The sequence below is a fragment of the Macroventuria anomochaeta genome (assembly GCF_010093625.1).
Source record: "Macroventuria anomochaeta strain CBS 525.71 unplaced genomic scaffold BU25scaffold_26, whole genome shotgun sequence".
In the NCBI taxonomy this organism is placed as follows: domain Eukaryota; kingdom Fungi; phylum Ascomycota; class Dothideomycetes; order Pleosporales; family Didymellaceae; genus Macroventuria; species Macroventuria anomochaeta.
The window spans coordinates 25,726-43,061 of NW_022985387.1; the positions used below are offsets into that span (position 1 = coordinate 25,726).

The 17,336-nt window shown below is 53.8% G+C and overlaps 7 protein-coding genes across 7 annotated transcripts; 5 read left to right on the forward strand and 2 right to left on the reverse strand.

Annotated features, from left to right (window-relative positions):
* Positions 1 to 462: 462 nt before the first annotated feature.
* Positions 463 to 1,893, forward strand: BU25DRAFT_432893 (uncharacterized protein; the record flags this gene model as incomplete). Its single annotated transcript, XM_033708747.1, has 5 exons — positions 463 to 553; positions 654 to 895; positions 1,016 to 1,168; positions 1,200 to 1,376; positions 1,423 to 1,893. 5 exons carry the CDS (start codon positions 463 to 465, stop codon positions 1,891 to 1,893), a joined length of 1,134 nt encoding a protein of 377 aa, XP_033559418.1.
* A 509-nt stretch (positions 1,894 to 2,402) lies between these two features.
* Positions 2,403 to 4,702, forward strand: BU25DRAFT_372214 (subtilisin-like protein). Its single transcript, XM_033704001.1, has 2 exons — positions 2,403 to 2,821; positions 2,875 to 4,702. Exons 1-2 carry the CDS (start codon positions 2,731 to 2,733, stop codon positions 4,572 to 4,574), a joined length of 1,791 nt encoding a protein of 596 aa, XP_033559419.1. The 5' UTR covers positions 2,403 to 2,730; the 3' UTR covers positions 4,575 to 4,702.
* Positions 4,703 to 4,843: 141 nt separating this feature from the next.
* Positions 4,844 to 6,491, forward strand: BU25DRAFT_492895 (Rtt106-domain-containing protein). Its single transcript, XM_033711675.1, has 2 exons — positions 4,844 to 5,722; positions 5,780 to 6,491. The coding sequence occupies exons 1-2, from the start codon at positions 4,867 to 4,869 to the stop codon at positions 6,310 to 6,312; spliced, it is 1,389 nt and encodes a 462-aa protein (XP_033559420.1). The 5' UTR covers positions 4,844 to 4,866; the 3' UTR covers positions 6,313 to 6,491.
* Positions 6,492 to 6,694: 203 nt separating this feature from the next.
* On the forward strand, positions 6,695 to 8,035 carry BU25DRAFT_492896 (uncharacterized protein; the record flags this gene model as incomplete). Its single annotated transcript, XM_033711676.1, has 1 exon — positions 6,695 to 8,035. One exon carries the CDS (start codon positions 6,695 to 6,697, stop codon positions 8,033 to 8,035), a length of 1,341 nt encoding a protein of 446 aa, XP_033559421.1.
* Positions 8,036 to 9,173: 1,138 nt separating this feature from the next.
* Positions 9,174 to 10,319, forward strand: BU25DRAFT_302845 (aquaporin-like protein; the record flags this gene model as incomplete). Its single annotated transcript, XM_033702016.1, has 3 exons — positions 9,174 to 9,575; positions 9,633 to 10,133; positions 10,185 to 10,319. Coding segments are annotated over 3 exons (1,038 nt in total), but the record flags the coding sequence as incomplete, so codon positions are not given.
* Positions 10,320 to 11,908: 1,589 nt separating this feature from the next.
* Positions 11,909 to 15,025, reverse strand: BU25DRAFT_372223 (uncharacterized protein). The gene is made up of 2 exons (XM_033704002.1): positions 14,946 to 15,025; positions 11,909 to 14,894 (listed from the first exon to the last, which is right to left on the reverse strand). Exon 2 carries the CDS (start codon positions 14,534 to 14,536, stop codon positions 12,137 to 12,139), a length of 2,400 nt encoding a protein of 799 aa, XP_033559423.1. The 5' UTR covers positions 14,537 to 14,894; positions 14,946 to 15,025; the 3' UTR covers positions 11,909 to 12,136.
* Positions 14,648 to 17,224, reverse strand: BU25DRAFT_117129 (HET-domain-containing protein). Its single transcript, XM_033700402.1, has 3 exons — positions 16,717 to 17,224; positions 14,946 to 16,574; positions 14,648 to 14,894 (listed from the first exon to the last, which is right to left on the reverse strand). Exons 1-2 carry the CDS (start codon positions 17,105 to 17,107, stop codon positions 14,971 to 14,973), a joined length of 1,995 nt encoding a protein of 664 aa, XP_033559424.1. The 5' UTR covers positions 17,108 to 17,224; the 3' UTR covers positions 14,648 to 14,894; positions 14,946 to 14,970.
* Between the last annotated feature and the right edge of the window lie 112 nt (positions 17,225 to 17,336).

Sequence of the window (17,336 nt, forward strand, 5' to 3'; positions counted from 1 at the left end):
TTCTTTACATTTAGTCATGCGTTGGCCCGGCCTCTAGCGACGGACCGTGGGTCTTGAACGACTACGACTATGTCGTTGTAGGCAGTGGAACAGATGGTGCACCTCTCGCTGCGCGCCTTGGGCTGGCAAAACACAAGGTGTTAGTTATTGAAGCTGGAGTCGACATCGCAACGAGCGACTACAATGCTATTGTGCCGCTCTTCAACGGCAAAGCCAGGGAGGACCCAAAGATGGCTTGGAACTTCTTCGTACGTTATCACCTTGACTGGGCCTCGTTCCTAGCTGACTTGTCCAGGTGAGCCACTATAACACCGATGAACGTAACACCCTAGATGCGAAGCATTACACTACTGCTTCGAACGGCACCTTGCAGCCAGTGGTAGCCCAGGTTGCGCACCCAAGGACTTCCTCTATCCTCGAACCGCAGCCGTTGGTGGCTGTGTCAACCACTACGCTCTCATCATGATGTATCCCATTGATGAGGATTGGTCGCAGATCTTCAACCTTACAGCTGATTCGGGGTGGAGCACTGGCTGCGAATGGAGAACTGCCAGTATATTTCTAGAGGCTCGTCGTACCATGGATCCAATGGAAGGATGTCAATCAATGAGCTGAAGAGCAGTTCTTCTTCTGTGATGACCAATGTTACGGAGTCGTTGTTGAGAACAAGGCTCGGTTGGGAGGCCATACTGAAACCTATACCGACCCGCAATCCGGCTACCCTATTGATATGGGAGTGAAGCTCTACCATGAAGAATCTATCGTCTACGAATGGTTTACCCGCTTCAATCCCACGATAGAGATTAATGTCAGCGTTACTGGCGGCGCGGCGGCTCAAAATGTCGACTTTCGGACTGGACAGATCTTGGACGGCCTCCCGGCTGCCAACCAAACAGTTATGGCAGCAGCTCTGCAGCGCTACGCCGCCATACTTCAAAACAAAGCCCTACAGCTAGAAGGCGGCTTCTAACTTCCTGAGCCTGTTCCTGAGGATCTGTATATGCCCTTCGGTCAGTTTGTGCAAAAATACGACACTGCCGACGCCGTGCAATTCATTTTTGGGATCTCGCCCGCTTTTGACGACATCCTCGAGCTTCCTACGCTGCATCGATTCCGCCCTCTTTCTCTCGGACTTCTCGCAATTACCAACAACTTCCAAACTAGCTCGGTCATGAACAACAGTCTTCTCTTTGGAGAAGGCTACTGCTGAGCTCCTCACGGCAAATTCGCTCCTTCTCTCCAAGGTGCTCGCAACAGAGCGTGTCAGCGATTCCGGCTCCGTTAAGGTCCTCGTCGATACACCCAAAGGCCGCAACCTCATCATCGCTAAGAAGCTTTTCATGACCGTACCTCCTACGCCTGCTGCTCTCACCGAAGTCAAATCCAACCAAGAAGAGCTGAGCATTTTTCAGCCAATTTCAGGCCGTTGGATACTACACCTCTGTCATCCGCAATGCGGGTCCCGTCAACATTACCCTGCAGAATCTCGCCCCCGACCAGCCCTACGCTTTACCTCCTGTGCCCGCCACCAACAACGTCAATCCTACATTTGTGAACCCGTCTCTCAGCCTTGTCTACTGCGGTACCAAAGTAGGTCAAATCCTTAATGACGATCAGGCCAAAGCCGCCATCATTGCAGATCTGAAGCGCTACCAGGCTGCCAACGGCATGGAGCCCACTGAATCCGAATTCGTGGCTTTCAGCAACAATAGCCCGTACAACATGTTAGTTGGCTCTGAGGCGACGAAGGCGGGATGCTACAAGTATCTGTATGCGTTGCAGGGAAAGCGGAACACGTTTTGGAGCGGTGCAATGTGGAGGGCGCATGATAGCTCGGGTAGCTGGGCGTTTACGAACAACAGCGTTTTGCCGGCGCTTGTAGCGAGTTTGTAGAAGTTGATCAACGTAATTTCTCCCCCAATTGCGGAAAAGCTCGAAAGCAGCAGCTTTCAATCCTCCATCTGGATGTCTAAGCCCGGAGGCCTTCAAAGAAATTATGGTTGTAGTATAAGGTCAATGGACCTACCTGTAGTCTTTTAGCTACTTGCAATCAATCAACAGACGGCATGCATGACTTGACTACCTCACATTGATTTGGGACTGAGTGCTTGTATCCGGCTTTTCTTAATTCCGGACCTCTCACTTATAGCCTTGTCTGCGTTGGTGAATGTTCGTGGAGATCAACAAATATTCATCGGAGTAGTGTGATGCATTGCACGAGCAAACTGTCGTCGTCGTCGTCGTCCTTCGTTGTCGTTGTTGTTAGTCAGTGCTTGTTCCAACCATCGCGTTCCCGGAAGGTGCTCGAGTGCGCAAATTGCCTCGGCTGCACCTGGCCATCGAGAACCAGGATCAACCACTCTCGCCGGACGAATCAACCTCTTCCATCTTCACTTTCATCTCCACTCCTCATGCGAACTAGAGCATGGAAGGCAGCGAGCGGCAGGCACACCCACAGCGTTATCGTGCACTAGCACCCAGATTGGCAGGAGCTTGAGGTTATCCAAGCTTCGTCAAGACCCACAGATGCATCTTGAACGAGGCTTGTCTTTGCTTGGATCCGCACAGATATTGGCAACGTGCATCACGAGGATGCAAGGCTAACTGGAGAAGGCAGTTGAGAGACAATATGCAGGTATGAAATGCCGTGGTTTGGAGTACTTAAACGTAGGAGGGTGCCATGTCTGAGAACCAGTGCTTTCGCTCAAGTCAATCGCACCAGCAGTAGACATGGCGCCAGTCCTCAGCTTCCTTATCGGCTCTTTGTTGGCTGCCAGAGGTCTCGCAGAGCCCTTCGAGAAGTTGTTCGCTGTTCCCGAGGGTATGTAGTCTTCGGGTCCCTACTTTGATTGCACGAAATGACAAGGTCTCCAGGATGGAAGCCCACAGGTCCTGCAGCGGACTCGCAGGTCCTCAAGCTGCAGATCGCTCTCCAACAGGGAGACTCTGAGGCCTTTGAGCAGCATGTCATGGATGTGTCGACACCCAGTAACAAGAAGTACGGACAGCACTTCCAGTCGCACGAGGAGATGAAGAGGATGCTGCTCCCTACTGAGGAGGCTTCGTCGTCCGTCGCTGCCTGGCTTAAGACTGCCGGTGTCGAGGACTTCGAGCAGGATGCCGACTGGGTAACCTTCAAGACTACCGTTGGCGTTGCCAACAAGATGCTGGATACCCAGTTTTCTTGGTACACCTCTGAGGAGGCAAAGCCGCGCAAGGTCCTGCGCGCTCTTGAGTACTCCGTACCTGAGGATGTCGCTTCGTACGTCAGCCTCGTTCAGCCAACCACTCGCTTCGCCGCCATCCGTGCGAACCACGAGACTGAGAAGGAGATCTTCGGTCTCCAGCGTATTGATGTCGCCGCCAGCGCGAACATCACCGTCAACTGTGATGCTGCCATTACTCCTCAGTGCTTGAAGCAGCTTTACAAGATCGACTACAAGGCCGACCCCAAGAGCGGCAGCAAGGCTGCTTTTGCCTCGTACCTCGAAGAGTACGCTCGCTACAGCGACATGGCTCTCTTCGAGCAGAACATCCTGCCGGAGGCCATTGGTCAGAACTTCTCCGTTATCCAGTACAACGGCGGTCTGAATGACCAGAATTCTTCCGATGACAGTGGCGAAGCCAACTTGGACGCCCAGTACATGCTTGGCCTGGCCCAGCCCCTTCCAGTCACCGAGTTCAGCACTGGTGGCCGCGGCCCCTGGGTTGCAGACCTTGACCAGCCTGATGAGGCTGACAGCGCCAATGAACCCTACCTTGACTTCCTCCAGAACGTACTGAAGATGCCGCAGAAGGACCTTCCTCAGGTTATCTCCACCTCCTACGGCGAGAACGAGCAGAGCGTTCCCAAGTCGTACGCTCTGTCCGTCTGCAACCTCTTCGCTCAGCTCAGCTCTCGTGGTGTCAGTGTCATCTTCTCCAGCGGTGATTCAGGTGTCGGTTCAGCCTGCCAGAGCAACGACGGAAAGAACACCACCATGTTCCAGCCTCAGTACCCAGCCAGTTGCCCCTGGGTGACCTCTGTCGGATCTACCCGCTACCTCAACGAGACTGCTACCTACTTCTCGTCCGGTGGTTTCTCCAACTACTGGAAGCGTCCCTCGTACCAGGACGATGCTATCAAGGCCTACTTCCACACTCTCGGCGAGAAGAACAAGCCTTACTTCAACCGCCACGGCCGTGGCTTTCCCGACGTCTCTGCTCAAGGTTTCGGCTACCGCGTCTATGATAAGGGCGTGCTGAAGGGCTACCAGGGTACTTCTTGCTCTGCGCCTGCGTTCGGTGGTATCGTTGCTCTCCTCAACGATGCGCGCCTCAAGTCCAACAAGCCTTCTCTCGGATTCTTGAACCCTCTCCTGTACTCCAACCCTGATGCTCTCAACGATGTCGTCCTTGGTGGAAGCAAGGGCTGTGATGGCCACGCCAGGTTTAACGGCGCGCCAAACGGAAGCCCGGTCATCCCGTATGCCAGCTGGAATGCGACTGCGGGATGGGACCCTGTCTCTGGTCTGGGTACACCGAACTTCCCCAAGCTGCTGAAGGCTGCTGTTCCTAGCCGTTACAGGGCTTAGACGTAGACATAGATGTCTGGTGGAGATGCTTGCAAATAGTTGAACGATAATGAACAAACATTACGAACAAAACCAAAGCCCAATTCTCAAGACAATGACAAGGATACTCGAAATCTCGAACGTTAGAGATGCTCATCAGTGAAGAGCATGCTGAAGGAACGTGGTTGCCCTGTATTCAATCAATCAATTAATCAACGTGGGTTGCCCTGTGATGTCAGACGAGCTAAATTTGGGCAGTCGCGCGCTCAGCAACCGCGGCGCGTCTTCAACACCAACAACCAAACACACAATCATGGCATTCACAGCACTCAACAACCAGCCTCCAGTACAGCCGCCACCGGTGCAGGCGCCGGTGCCGAAACCTGCTCCAGCGCCCGTAGTGCCCATTCCACATCCACATGAGGTTTACGCTGCGTTTGCTAGCAATCATGAGTTGCGAAAGCGTGTGCACGCCGCCATAGATCAGAACCCGTCGCAGAGCACGCTCTTTCGCGACATCTCGGTGTACATCCTCGGTCAAAGCTCACAACCGCCCGCCGAACCTACAACAAAGAAGCGCAAGTTGGGAGAGAGTAATGGTGCGCAGAATGGCACAGCGGCGCCGTCTGTACCCACATCCGGCGCAGGCGATACCCTTACGAGCACCTCGACAAAAGCCTTCAAGTCATACACTGGCGTCAGCTTCTCGATCCCTCAGCGAAAGAAGTTCACACTCGAGCTCGTCGATAATAAGGATGGCGGGATAAGGGCGATTGGCGCGACGGGCAATGTCGAGTTTGCGCTGGCTTGGAAGGACGTGGACCAGGTCTTCTGTCTCCCGGTGCCAGAGAAAGCCAAGAAGCAGCACAATTTCATCGTCATACCAGTGCATGGCGACGGCGTGAATCCAGTACCGGAAGAGTTGAAACCATCAGCGCCCGAGCCGATCTTATGGACGTTCGAGGAGGCGACAGGCAAGAACGTTGTTGAGGGCGAGGACCCAGGGCCAGGGCCTATGGCGGGGGCGATACACCATTGCCTGATACAGGCAGGCACTGGGAAAGAGGTCATTTTCCCGGACGCAGACGAGTTTGCTAGTGCGATTCCTGAAAGCCACCGCAAGGGCGAGAAGGCATACCACGTCAAGGCACACAGAGGAAGCAAAGAAGGTATGCGCTGATTTTTGCACTCGCCTCATCGATTTCTGTACTGACCCTATGGTTCAGGCTATCTGTTCTTCACCGCCGTCGGCATTCTCTACGGCTTCAAGAAGCCTCTGGCCTTCTTTGATTTTGCCGCTGTAAATAGCATATCCTACACCGCCGTTCTGCGCAACACGTTCAACCTCGTCATCACCACGCAAACACAAGAGATCGAGTTCAGCATGCTGGATCAAGAGAACTTTGCGGGCATAAACGAGTACGTGCAGAAGCATGGGCTGCAAGATGCTAGTATGGCAGCAGAGAGACGCGCAAAGAAGCTCAACGTCAACCCGCCCGCTGACAAGGGCAAAGAGAACGGAGCGGCGGCAGCAGGTGCACAGGGCGAGGAGGAAGAAGAAGAATCAGAACTGCAGAAAGCAGAGCGAGAACTGCAAGATCAAGAAGATGACGAAGAAGAGGATGATGACTTCGACCCTGGTAGCGAAGGGGAGAGCGAGGGTGAGGGGTCAGACTCGGAAGACGAAGAGGGTGGAGGTGGATACGATGAGGGTGACACTGCGGAAGTCGAAGGTGAGGACGAAGAGATGGAGGATTGAGAGACAAGTTGACCTGTGTTTTGTACAAAGGAACTTCCTCACTGGTCTCACGGCTGCAGAACGTGTAGAACCTCATGATACCCCATATCGTTAGCGTACATGCCGCAATCGCAAGCATGAAATGCTACGATGATTCGCAGGGTCTTTGCCTGAATATGATGCTGAGCCACCACGAAAGGAAACCACGACCCAGACCACATGGCAACCTAGTCTCCAGCGACCGACACACTGGCTCCATCAACACCAACACACCGCGATCTACCCTACGATATCTCATCTGTTACTTACTTGCGTTGACACCTAGTTATTCCTACCTCGTACACATCACGCCCGACGCAACATCCAGACAGCCGCAACCCGTTACCACCGCAACCCACGGTGAATGGCAGGGCACATCTTCCTCATCTCCTGCTTGCTAGCAATCTGCCTCCCCATCATCTTCGTACAGCTGCCCCGCTTCGAGACCGTCAAAGAACTGCGCGCTGAGAACGAGGCAGAAACACGATCCACGGTACTGCGACGACGACGACGACTATCACCATCGAGATCGCGGAAGATACTACGACGGATCACACGACCATGGTCCGAGACCGATATCGATATCACAAGTGCGGAGTCGGAGCAGGAGCAAGTCGCTCCTGAACAGATCTCGCAAACGGGCGCTCGAGGACGATGGCATACGGGTATTTCCAGGCCCATCTTCCAAGGGGACGCGTGTGCGGATAGTAGAGCCTCGCCGAAAGAGGAAGAACTGAGGAAAGCAAGAGCTGGCAAGAAGCCCTGGGATCCACCGTTCAGGAGACAGCTTCCGAGGACTGAGCTCGTTAGGAAGAGTCCTGGAGGACGGTGGCATGCTGTTACGGACGCCTCACCACCTCGCAAGACTGGTCGAGAAATGGAGGCGCGAGGTGTTGCAATGAGACTGTTCCCGCCAGACCCTGTTCCTGAGATGGACGATGTGGACGAATATGATCGATGCTCGTTGGCATCTTCGGGACCGCTGCAAACACCACAGGAACCGTTGCACCGACGACTTCCATCTAGGAACCATCTACAATCACACGACGAACGCGGCGCGCCATCTCGAGAGCATCAGTCCGAGCCTCCAGTGGCTCAAATCGTTCCGCCGCCGCGTACGGGCCCTGAGTCCTTGCCGTCGCCGCTCGACGGATCTCCGCTGCCTTCTATGTGTCACGTGCCGCGAAGCGCTCCGTCTACCAGGACCAGAGAGCCTGTTAGCTGTTCCTGCAGACATTGTAGACATCCTCACTCTGAGGCTTCAGTTCCACAGTCACCCAGTGTTACAACAGCCGCGCCTGAGGCAGGCCCTGAGGAAATTTCCAAACAGGCCTCGAAAGGCCCTGATTGTCCCTGTAAACATGAGGACACTGACCCTTCAGCTCTGCAGTCGAAGAACCCTCCATCAGCTGCGCCAAAGAAGGATCTCAAGAATGCGTCCGAAAAAACTGCCAAAGACGCCCCCAAGGAGGCTCCCAAAGAAGGTCCCAAAGCCCCCAGCAAAGCTCCCAAATCCGGGATGCCGCTTTGGCAGATCCTGCTGGTTATTATGGGATTCATCATCTTTGTCTTCGCTTTTGCCATACTGGTTGCGCACTGTCTGGCTTGGTTCCTTGTATACAAGACGGAAGCGCGGTTGGGAGAAGTGCGTAGCGGTCTGTTAAGGGGCGGGGAGATGAAGATGTGTCTCTGCGGCAGAGGTTAAGAGCATCAACACGTTTTCCTACATACTTCACCTTGCAATCGTGAACATGGATGCCCCTTGCATGTTGCAGCTATTGTGGCACATTTGGCCGTCAAGTGCGGTCCGCATCGTCAATGTTCCGAATCCCAAATGCCGGTACTGGGTGACGCGCTGCTCCAGCCTTGTATGCAAGTCATTCACTGTATACACGAGGTTGGTGATGATTGAGAGTCGCCAACCGCGACCAAAAGACGGCTATACGGCCTGGGCGATGCTTGAACAGCTTGACCAGTCAGATATGCACGATAGGGAGCATGGAAATACTCTGAGTGTTGATGCATAAGTGCTTCTTTGAGCTCGTGAGGAGGACGATGATGATGACGATGCCCTGCTCTTCTTTCTGGCAATTCTCCAAGACCAGGACAAGAACACGCAGGCAGGTTTTCGAAAGCATCTCGGAACAACGTTAAGGCAACTGCACACTCTATCATTTCATAGCTATCGAAGTCTGGGTCGTGAAGTTGAAAACGCGTACACATCTCCACCAGCCCACGGCCGGGTGAGGTCATCATCTTGATGGGTTCCGCGGCTGATGCGCGCTAGGAATGGGCCCCACTTGCCCTTTTCGCCCTTCCCCTGCACCGGTCTGCTGCATCTTCGACGGCACGGCACATCCTCACCATCAGAAAAGCATCTAATCACCGTCATGCGCATCAGTGATCATCCAACAATTGCACGTCACGTCGCCGAATGCCCCTGCGTGCTTCTCGCTACCAACGGCTAAAGGCTGCAACGTTCGGGAAGAACGGGCTCGTGGTCGAATGGAAAGGCTGCACCATGGAAGTCTGAGAGCTTCCAGATTCGGGGGGCTGGGGATTTGACATGGAGTGTATGAGGGACGTTCACGGTGTCGCCAATCGCTAGTGCCCGTCGATGGATGCGTCGAGCGCCACTGGCGTCCGGGCGCCCTTGTCTGGGACAGACGTCACTTGTCGCATTTGGCCCTTAGGAGCACCGTATTGCTGTTCAGCCTAACGTCGAGCTAACAAATGCATCAACCTCCTCTTTCCTCAGCTGAAGAAAGTCACGCAGACTTGCAATCCTGCATTCACCTTTCGACTTCCGTTACACATCATAGGAGCTAGGCCCCATGGCTCTCAAGAACTTACTACCGCTTCACACGAAGGATGAGGAAGATCAGGACGCACATCATCACCATGAAAAACGCAAGCGAGCCAACGGACATATCAACCAGAAAGAGTCTTCCAAGAAGAGGAAACAGCAGAGGGGATTCACTAGCAAGTGGCGGAATGAACTCGTCGCTATGACAGCTGAATTCTCTGGTACCTTCTTGTTCCTCTTCTTCGCTTTCGGTGGCACCCAAGTCGCCAATACAGCAGCCATATACAGTGATGCAGCAACAGCAGGCCAGCAAGGCAACAGTATCACACAGACACCGAACACGAGTGTGCTTCTGTACATCAGCTTGATTTTCGGGTTCAGTCTGATGGTCAATGTCTGGGTGTTCTTCCGCGTTAGTGGTGGATTGTTCAACCCTGCTGTAAGTTGCAACCAGTGTGATCGTAGTATACACACAGCATGCTAATCACGACTCTAGGTCACGCTCGGCCTCTACCTCATAGGTGCTCTCACAACCATCCGCGCCATCCTCTGCTTCATCGCGCAGATGCTTGCAGGCATGTGCGCCGCAGCCGTTGTCTCCGCTATGTTCCCTGGCGACTTGAACGTCTCGACTACCCTTGGTTCCGGCGTATCCATCGCACAGGGGGTCTTTATGGAAATGTTCCTCACCTCCTTACTCATCATTACCATCTTCATGCTTGCTGCCGAGAAGCACAAGGCTACATTCCTTGCACCTATCGGTATTGGTCTGGCACTGTTTGTTGCCGAGCTGGTTGGTGTCTTTTACACCGGTGGTAGCTTGAACCCTACTAGGAGCTTTGGACCATGTGTCGTTACGCGCAACTTCCCAGGCTACCACTATATTTACTGGATCGGCCCGCTCATGGGCACTCTGTTGGCGTTTGTTGTCTACAAGATCATCAAAATAGTCGAGTACCAGACTGTCAACCCTGGACAGGACTTCGATGACCACGAGGTACGTCTCACGCCTTGCATCTGATTTTGAGGACCTTGCTAATTCGACCAGGATGCTCTTTTCAAGCCTCCTTCCAACCCCGAGACAGCCGAAGAAGTCGAACGCCCCAACGTCGCCGCCATCGCCGCACAAGAAGCCGTCCGCGTTGCCAGCAACTCATCGAAAGAGGATAAGGAGGGTAAGGAGGGCTCATTTGGCGGTATCGACAGGACACTGTCGTCATCGTACCACCACTCATCGAACTCGCGAGACGGCCAGCGAAGCTCAGGTGACGAGTACCGTCGCTCTCAACAGCATCACAGACAACACCAGCATGATTTCGAGTACCTGCCTGGACAGACGAATACTCAGACACAGTACCCACACAATGACTACAGGTCTTCGCAGGAGCACCGGAGGACGTCGCGAGACCATATGGCTTCGGATGCGGAACTGTTGGCGAGGACTGGACATGCTCATTCCGTGAGCAGCCCGCGGAATACCAATAGACAGCAGCCGTGGGTATAGAGAACCTTGCGCGGTTTTGGATTACAGGACATACATAATATGGCGTTAATGGCGGGCGGCAATCTGCATGAACAGCGTCGCACTGCGGCAACCAGCTTGAGCGGATCTCGGCATTCTCATCTACAGCCATGTAGGCTTCATTCGATATATCTTTATCTACATCTCACTACTACCAACCATATTGATCACCTTTGTACCATACCTGACCGCGCGGTAGGGGTAATGACAGTGAAACGTCACGGTCCAGGGTCACTCACGTATCCTTCATTCCCGAGACTTTCGACTATGTATCAGACGACTGCGTTGACTAGTACCACAGACGACTCCCATATCGACCTCCCCGTCTCTGTCACAACACCTCAATTGACAACACGTCGCACCCCACCAACGACAATGACGCAGAGCAGCAGCGCCTGCACGGGTTGTTCAGCCGCTGGGTACCAAACTTCGAATATTTCTTCCAGACGTACGACACTCTGGGCTTAAGCAGCGAAGACATCGCTACCATCCAAAAGGAGATTACCGAGTATCGCATCAATACTGCGATCGCCAAGGGCAAGCGTACGACATACACTGCGCCATGGGAGACAGCCGAGCTGATGCAGGCGACCATCAAGACAAAGATCGAGGCTACGAAGACACGAAACAAGGTTAACCAGACACAAAACGAGCTTATTACAACACAAAATAAGCATGCCAAGATACAAAAGGAGCTCATCAAGAAGCATGCAGAGGCTTTCAAAAAGGCATTGGAGAATTATAATGGACCAACACAAGGCTCTAGAACAGTGCAAAGAACCAATTGAGGCTCACAAGAAATTGGTCGAAGACAAAGAACGAGATCGTGCAGAAGAACGAAGAGCACATCGAGAAGCGGGAGGTGTTCATCAAGAAGCAGCAAGAGTGCATCGCGTTACTGAAAGAGGCTGTCGACGCCCAGCTGAAGATGATCAAGATCATGAAGAAGCCTTTCGAGGAGTACGCACCGCGCTTCTGGACCTTCACCCAGAGGGCCCAACAGTATCTGTTGCTATGTGCTGTTGCGTTGTTTGCTTTCTGGCTCGGCATATGGATCGGCGTGCAACATGCACAAGCTTGATCAGATATGCGAGTGTATAGGACGGAAAGATTGAGGAGATGAAGGCATCGAGGGTGAGAGCTTTGTGAAGGTTTCAATGAGATGCAGATGTTACATTTTGTAATCCATTGTTGGTAACTTCTTTCTGGAGCGATGAGCGGTCTTTCTATAGTCGCGTAGTGCGTACCACAACGAATCAAATACCTCGCAATTTCATCACAGATATTGTTCGAAATTTATGGAAATGCACATCAACATTGAAAGCTGACGAGCGTCATGCAGTCATAGATCCGTCCTTAAAAGATATATACAAGAAGCTAAAACCAACAGATATAGAAAGATTGCGGCTGCAACACGTTTTCATGGGCCCAGCCCGCATTTCCTCTTCTTTCCTCTCCTTCCCTATACTCTCTACCGCCTAGTAAGCAGCACCAGTAGCAGTAGGCCTGACACGGGTCTCAAGAGTGCAAGGGGTGCTTGAAGCCTTACCCAGATCAAAGTCGTACTTCTCGGGCTGAGTGCCAGCAGAAGGGCTAGGACCGAAGCTACCAGTGGGCCTGGCGCCGCCGCGGCCGGGCCACGCTCCCCAGCCAGAGGGGTGAGGACGGCCCCAGCCGAAGCCAGGACGGCCGCCTTGGGGCCAGTTGCCGGTGGGGAAGGGACGACCAGATCCACGCGAGGGAATGCCGGTGCCGGTGGGGTAGGGGACCTCGGTGGGGAGAGGGGTAAAGGTAGGGACTTCGGCTTCCGCACCTGTGGCTGTGGCCTCGGGCTCCTCGGAGCAAGGAGTCTCTTCAGCGTCGGAGGGGACTTCGGAGGCATCAGGGGTCTTGACGGGAGCCTCAGGAGCCTCAGGAGCCTCGGTGGGGACGATCTTAGATGAGCAAGGAGTGCTGGAAGATTCGGGGCCGATGGTAGGGTTGGGGATGTTGGTGCTCTCAGTGAAGGCAGGTGCATCGGTGGGGTTGAAGGACTCGGAAGCCGGGAGGGTGACGGTAGCGGAAGGAGCAGGCTGGTCCTCGCCGGTGCTGACGGCAGGAACCTGGGAGCTGATCTCGGTAGGGATAGAAGCAGAGTACTCCTCAGAGTAGATTATGGAAGGAAGGGCAGTCGCCGCAACGGTGGTGGAGGGAGGAGTGATGGTGGCGCCGGAAGTGACGATTTCGAAGGTGGGGAGGGAGGAATCAGCTGGGACCTCAGGGGCGGCGGTGGAAGCAGATGCGGCAGAGGTCTCGATCTCGATGGGAGCACCGGTGCTCTCAGCGTTCTCAGCGACGGAGGAAGGCTTCTGAGCAGCAGCGGAGGAGGACTTGACAGCGGCGGCAGAGGTGGCAGCAGGAGCAGACGAAGCGGGGGCAGTAGAAGCAGAAGCAGACGGGGTGGAAGAACCGGCGCCGTTGCTCATACAAGCGAAGGAGATTTCCTTAACGCTCGCAGCGTTCTGGACGGGGCCATCGAGCGTCCACTCCATGTCGACGTAAGGCCAGCAGATACGGCCGTCAGCCATGGTGACCATGTCACCGGCAACGTAGACATCGGTAGCCTTGACGGGCTCACCAACCTTCTTGCCATCGGTGACAAGTTGGAAGTAAGAACCAGTGTAAGCACCCTTGCAGCCCATAGCGATGAAGTCGCAGGTGGGCTCGGCGATTTCCTCCCAGGTAACGAGAGCGCTGGTCTTGTCGAAGGTAGCAACGTGAGCGTTCGAGCAGTCAGCGGAGCCAGTAGTGATCCAGTTGATCTGAGAGTCACCATCGGCAACGAGCTCAGAGGTGGCCTGCTCGCCAACGAGAGTCTTCTTGTCGCTCATGGTAGCAATGGCGACGTTGCGGTTGACTGTGCGGTTGACAGAGTGAGTGTACCCGTCGCCCATCCAATCGTTGATGGTCAGATCCTTAGCACCACGGGAAACCCAGGAGAAGATGTATGAGTCGCTGTCCTGGAAGCGAGCAAGGCCACTGTAGGAGCCGGACATTCCACCCATGGCCTCGTTACCGGCTCCGTTAGTAACGTTCTCGTTGGAGATCTTGACACCGCTCTTGTCCATACCGGTAGCACCAGTGTTGAGCCAGATGGCACCCTGATCTTCAGAGCAGATAGAGGCAAAAGGAGTAGAGTCGGAAGCTTCGAAAGCGATACCGGTGTTGTGGGAGCAGCCCCAGGTGGAGCTGGCACCCTGAATCTGCTCGATTGTTCCGTTGTCGTTGACGTACTGGATTGCATCACCGAAGTGACCCTCAGCGGAGCCAGAGTAGGCGGTAACGACGAAGTAGGCACCGTACATGCCACTGGCCTCGGAGTAGGCAAGGTCACCGTTCATGTCAGGGGAAGCCAACATGCCCATGTCTCCAGCGTTGTCTGGGCCACCAAGCCATGTCTTGAAGGTCTCCTTGCCAGAGGTGTAGCGGTAAAGGACAGCAACAGGAGTGCTATCCGGCGGCGCGTTGGAAGTACCAGATGGCATAGCCTCGTTGGTCAAGAGAGCGAAACCATCGTTGTGGGCAACAAGACCACCAGCCTCCTTACCACTAGTGACTGTGACGGCATCACCGACGGCGGCGAAGGTCGAAGGGTTCACCTGCTGAACGTGGACACCAGTCTCGCTGGCGTCGAGGTAGGCAAGGTATGCCGACTTGCCATCAGGGGAGACAGCGAAAGGAGTACGGCGGTGGTGGGGGTATCCGGTCCAGTAAGATTCCTTCACAGGTCCGAAAGACGAGGAGAGTGTGAGACTACCAACGTGCTTCTCGAGGTTGGTACTAGAAAGTGCACCCGAGGCGACGCCCGCGAGGAGGGAAAGAACGAATGTGGAATGCATGTTTGCAGTAAAAGAATGACAGTAACGAACGACCAGCGAACAGAAGTCGAAAAAAGAGTGACAAGTACGAATCTTCCAAAGATCGTGAAGCGGTAAAAATTACCCCGAGCGTGGAGTAGATCAGAGTATATATCCTCTGCTGCCATGAAACATCGCATTTACGCCAGGACTGAGGCCCATGACTGGCGAGCGAGAGACAGGTGCCAATTCGGAAACACGTTGATGCATTTATTTTCCGACCCACAGTACGAGTACGACGAGCAACGCTGAATGGTGGAAGTGTCGGAAAGTTGGCCTGGGGCAGTCAAGCGGTATTAGGGATGTTTTCATACCCCTGGTATGTTTCGAACAGAGGGCGCTAGTGGGGAATCAGCCAAGCACGGGCGCTTCTAGGCACCAATCGACTCACCATCCTCATGATATGCACGGTGTGCTCATACGAGAACCAAATCTTTTTCCTTTGTGTGCCGCAAACTCTCTGTTTCTGCTGCGAACGTGCCAAGCCGTTCCCATGCCCCAGGTTTTTGCTCCGAGAGGCCCAACACAATCCCTGAGATGAAGTCATCGTATCGTGCCACTTCCAAGCAGAGTACAGGTGCTTCGAATTCGGACAAGGTCTGGTTTTGCTTTGCTCGTCGGACCGTCCATTGCTCTTCATTGGCATCGGATATGACCCCGGCCTTGACGAGACAACAGTCGTGTGCGATCTGGATCGCACTTGTGCCTTTGATAGTGAGGGTGTATTCCCAAGCACCACGAATATATCTGCCCGAGAGGGTTGCCGTAGCTGTAGGCCCACGCAGGGTAACGGACGCGTCGGATACTGTGCCTAAGGCATTGAGACCTGTGGGGATGACAGTTGATGAGACAAGGGTTATGCTAGACCGGCATGTCTCCCGCTCGTCATCGTCCGGCGTGTAATAAGTGACAGGTGCATCGAGTGAACTCCAAGAGAAAGACGGTGCGCGCCATGTTTCAAGAGCGTGAAAATCGCCATCAGATGGCGTAGGTACGGTCCTTTGCCACAACAAATCGAAAGCCAGATTGCTTTTCCAGAGACCAGCAAGATAGTCGGAATGTGTTGCCTTTCTGATCTTACTTGCGATCCCAGATATAGCTGGAAGCTTATCTCCTGGCATAGTGAGTGCTCGTGTCGAATATTGCTCTACTATGCGGTGCCATGCAGCCCAGACGGCGTCGGCCTGTTTACTCGCGACAGCTCTAGGAATGAGTGCTGGGGTTGTTGCCCGCGTCTTGCGTTCCGGCATACACTCGCAACGGTAAGAGGTTCTGCACTCGAACATCAACTCGGTAGATGTGTAATGCAACACTCTTGTGCTTAGCGCATGCTCCTGGAGAGCCCATGCGCGTAAAGTCAAAGGGCCTGTTGGCGTTGCCGGTTTGCCATTCGCATCCGGATGGTGATTTGAGTACACCCTTGCTCTCAGAGCAAACTCCTTCTTCGTAGTGTTTTCGTATGGAATCTTGATTGGTTTCTGTCTGTCTGACAGGCACTTCGCGCTACCATTGCTCGCGCTGGTCGCCGATATCGTAACGTAACTGTTCTGGTAGATGCTGGCCATCTTCGCAGCCTCTGTTTCCCAGTCTCTTATAGAGTCTTGAATGATGCACAACGAATCGATCCAGAGATATCGTAGACCAAGTTGTCGCGTGATGATAATCGCATCCTGAAAGAGGGGTGGAAGGTCACCGAACGGTATGTTGACAGTGAGCTTGGCCCAAGAAGACTTCGTGGCCGTCAAAGGAGTTGCTGAACCCCAGCAATGTGAGAGAGCAATATATTGAAACGCTTTTCCTTGCGTCTCCAGTATACGAATCGGCTTTGTCGACCGTCCTACGTCTATGAGACGCTTCGGAGCCGACACGGATGGTTCACAAGTGACTTTGCAAGCTGTGTGCTTCGGATTGGCGAGGCAGCCTTGTATGCAACGACGGATGAAGTTGAAAGATTCGTCAGAGCCGGCATTGACTGGAATGTGATGTGCTGCTCCGAGCGTAGGCCACGGAGTTCGCGAAGCTAGAGAGCGTCAGAGGTTTCAAAGTATTGACACTATTTCTGCGTGTCCTCTGATTGATTCACGCTCATTTCTATGTTCCAAAGACAAAGATAGCGTCCTGATGATGTAGGGGAAGTAAACTGATGAATGCGTGTTGCCTACCTGACCCCGCATATATCTCAACCATTTGGCCCGCCCATTGGCCTCCATCGAGGCTTAACTTGATCGTGCCCTTCTCTTTAATGTTTACATTGACTCTACATCGACTTCCTCGCCATTCGCTGAAGAATGCGTCGAGCGCTTGGACAAGGACCACACAAAACCGGCATGTGCCATTTGTTGTGGGTTTGACATTGGATAAGGCTAGTGCATCAAGGACCAGGTTCAAACTTGCCTTGGGTTCTTTGAGAGCTTCAGCATCTTGGATGGAGTTTGTATGACCCCGAGGATCGAGGTTGTTGCACGTGCGACATCTCCTTCGTCGTGACGTCCCCGCAGCTGACGCTGATGAAGTGCGACGTACGGGACGGCGGAGGGACTTAGGCAGAGGCATTGACCAGGTTGAGTCGCCCCTCAGACAGCAAGGCAGAAGCGACAGGACATTTCAGCCTATTCGAGATGATCGCAGTAGTGGTTTGAGGATGGGCAAGTGGTGTTGTGCAGCTACCCGAATCAGTGGTTTCCTCTACTGCGTGCGCCAAGGTCTAAAATTAGCGGCTGAAACGAGTGGCGCTTTTGTAGATGGGGGCTAAGCCTTCCCAACTACTAACTCGTCCCTGGGT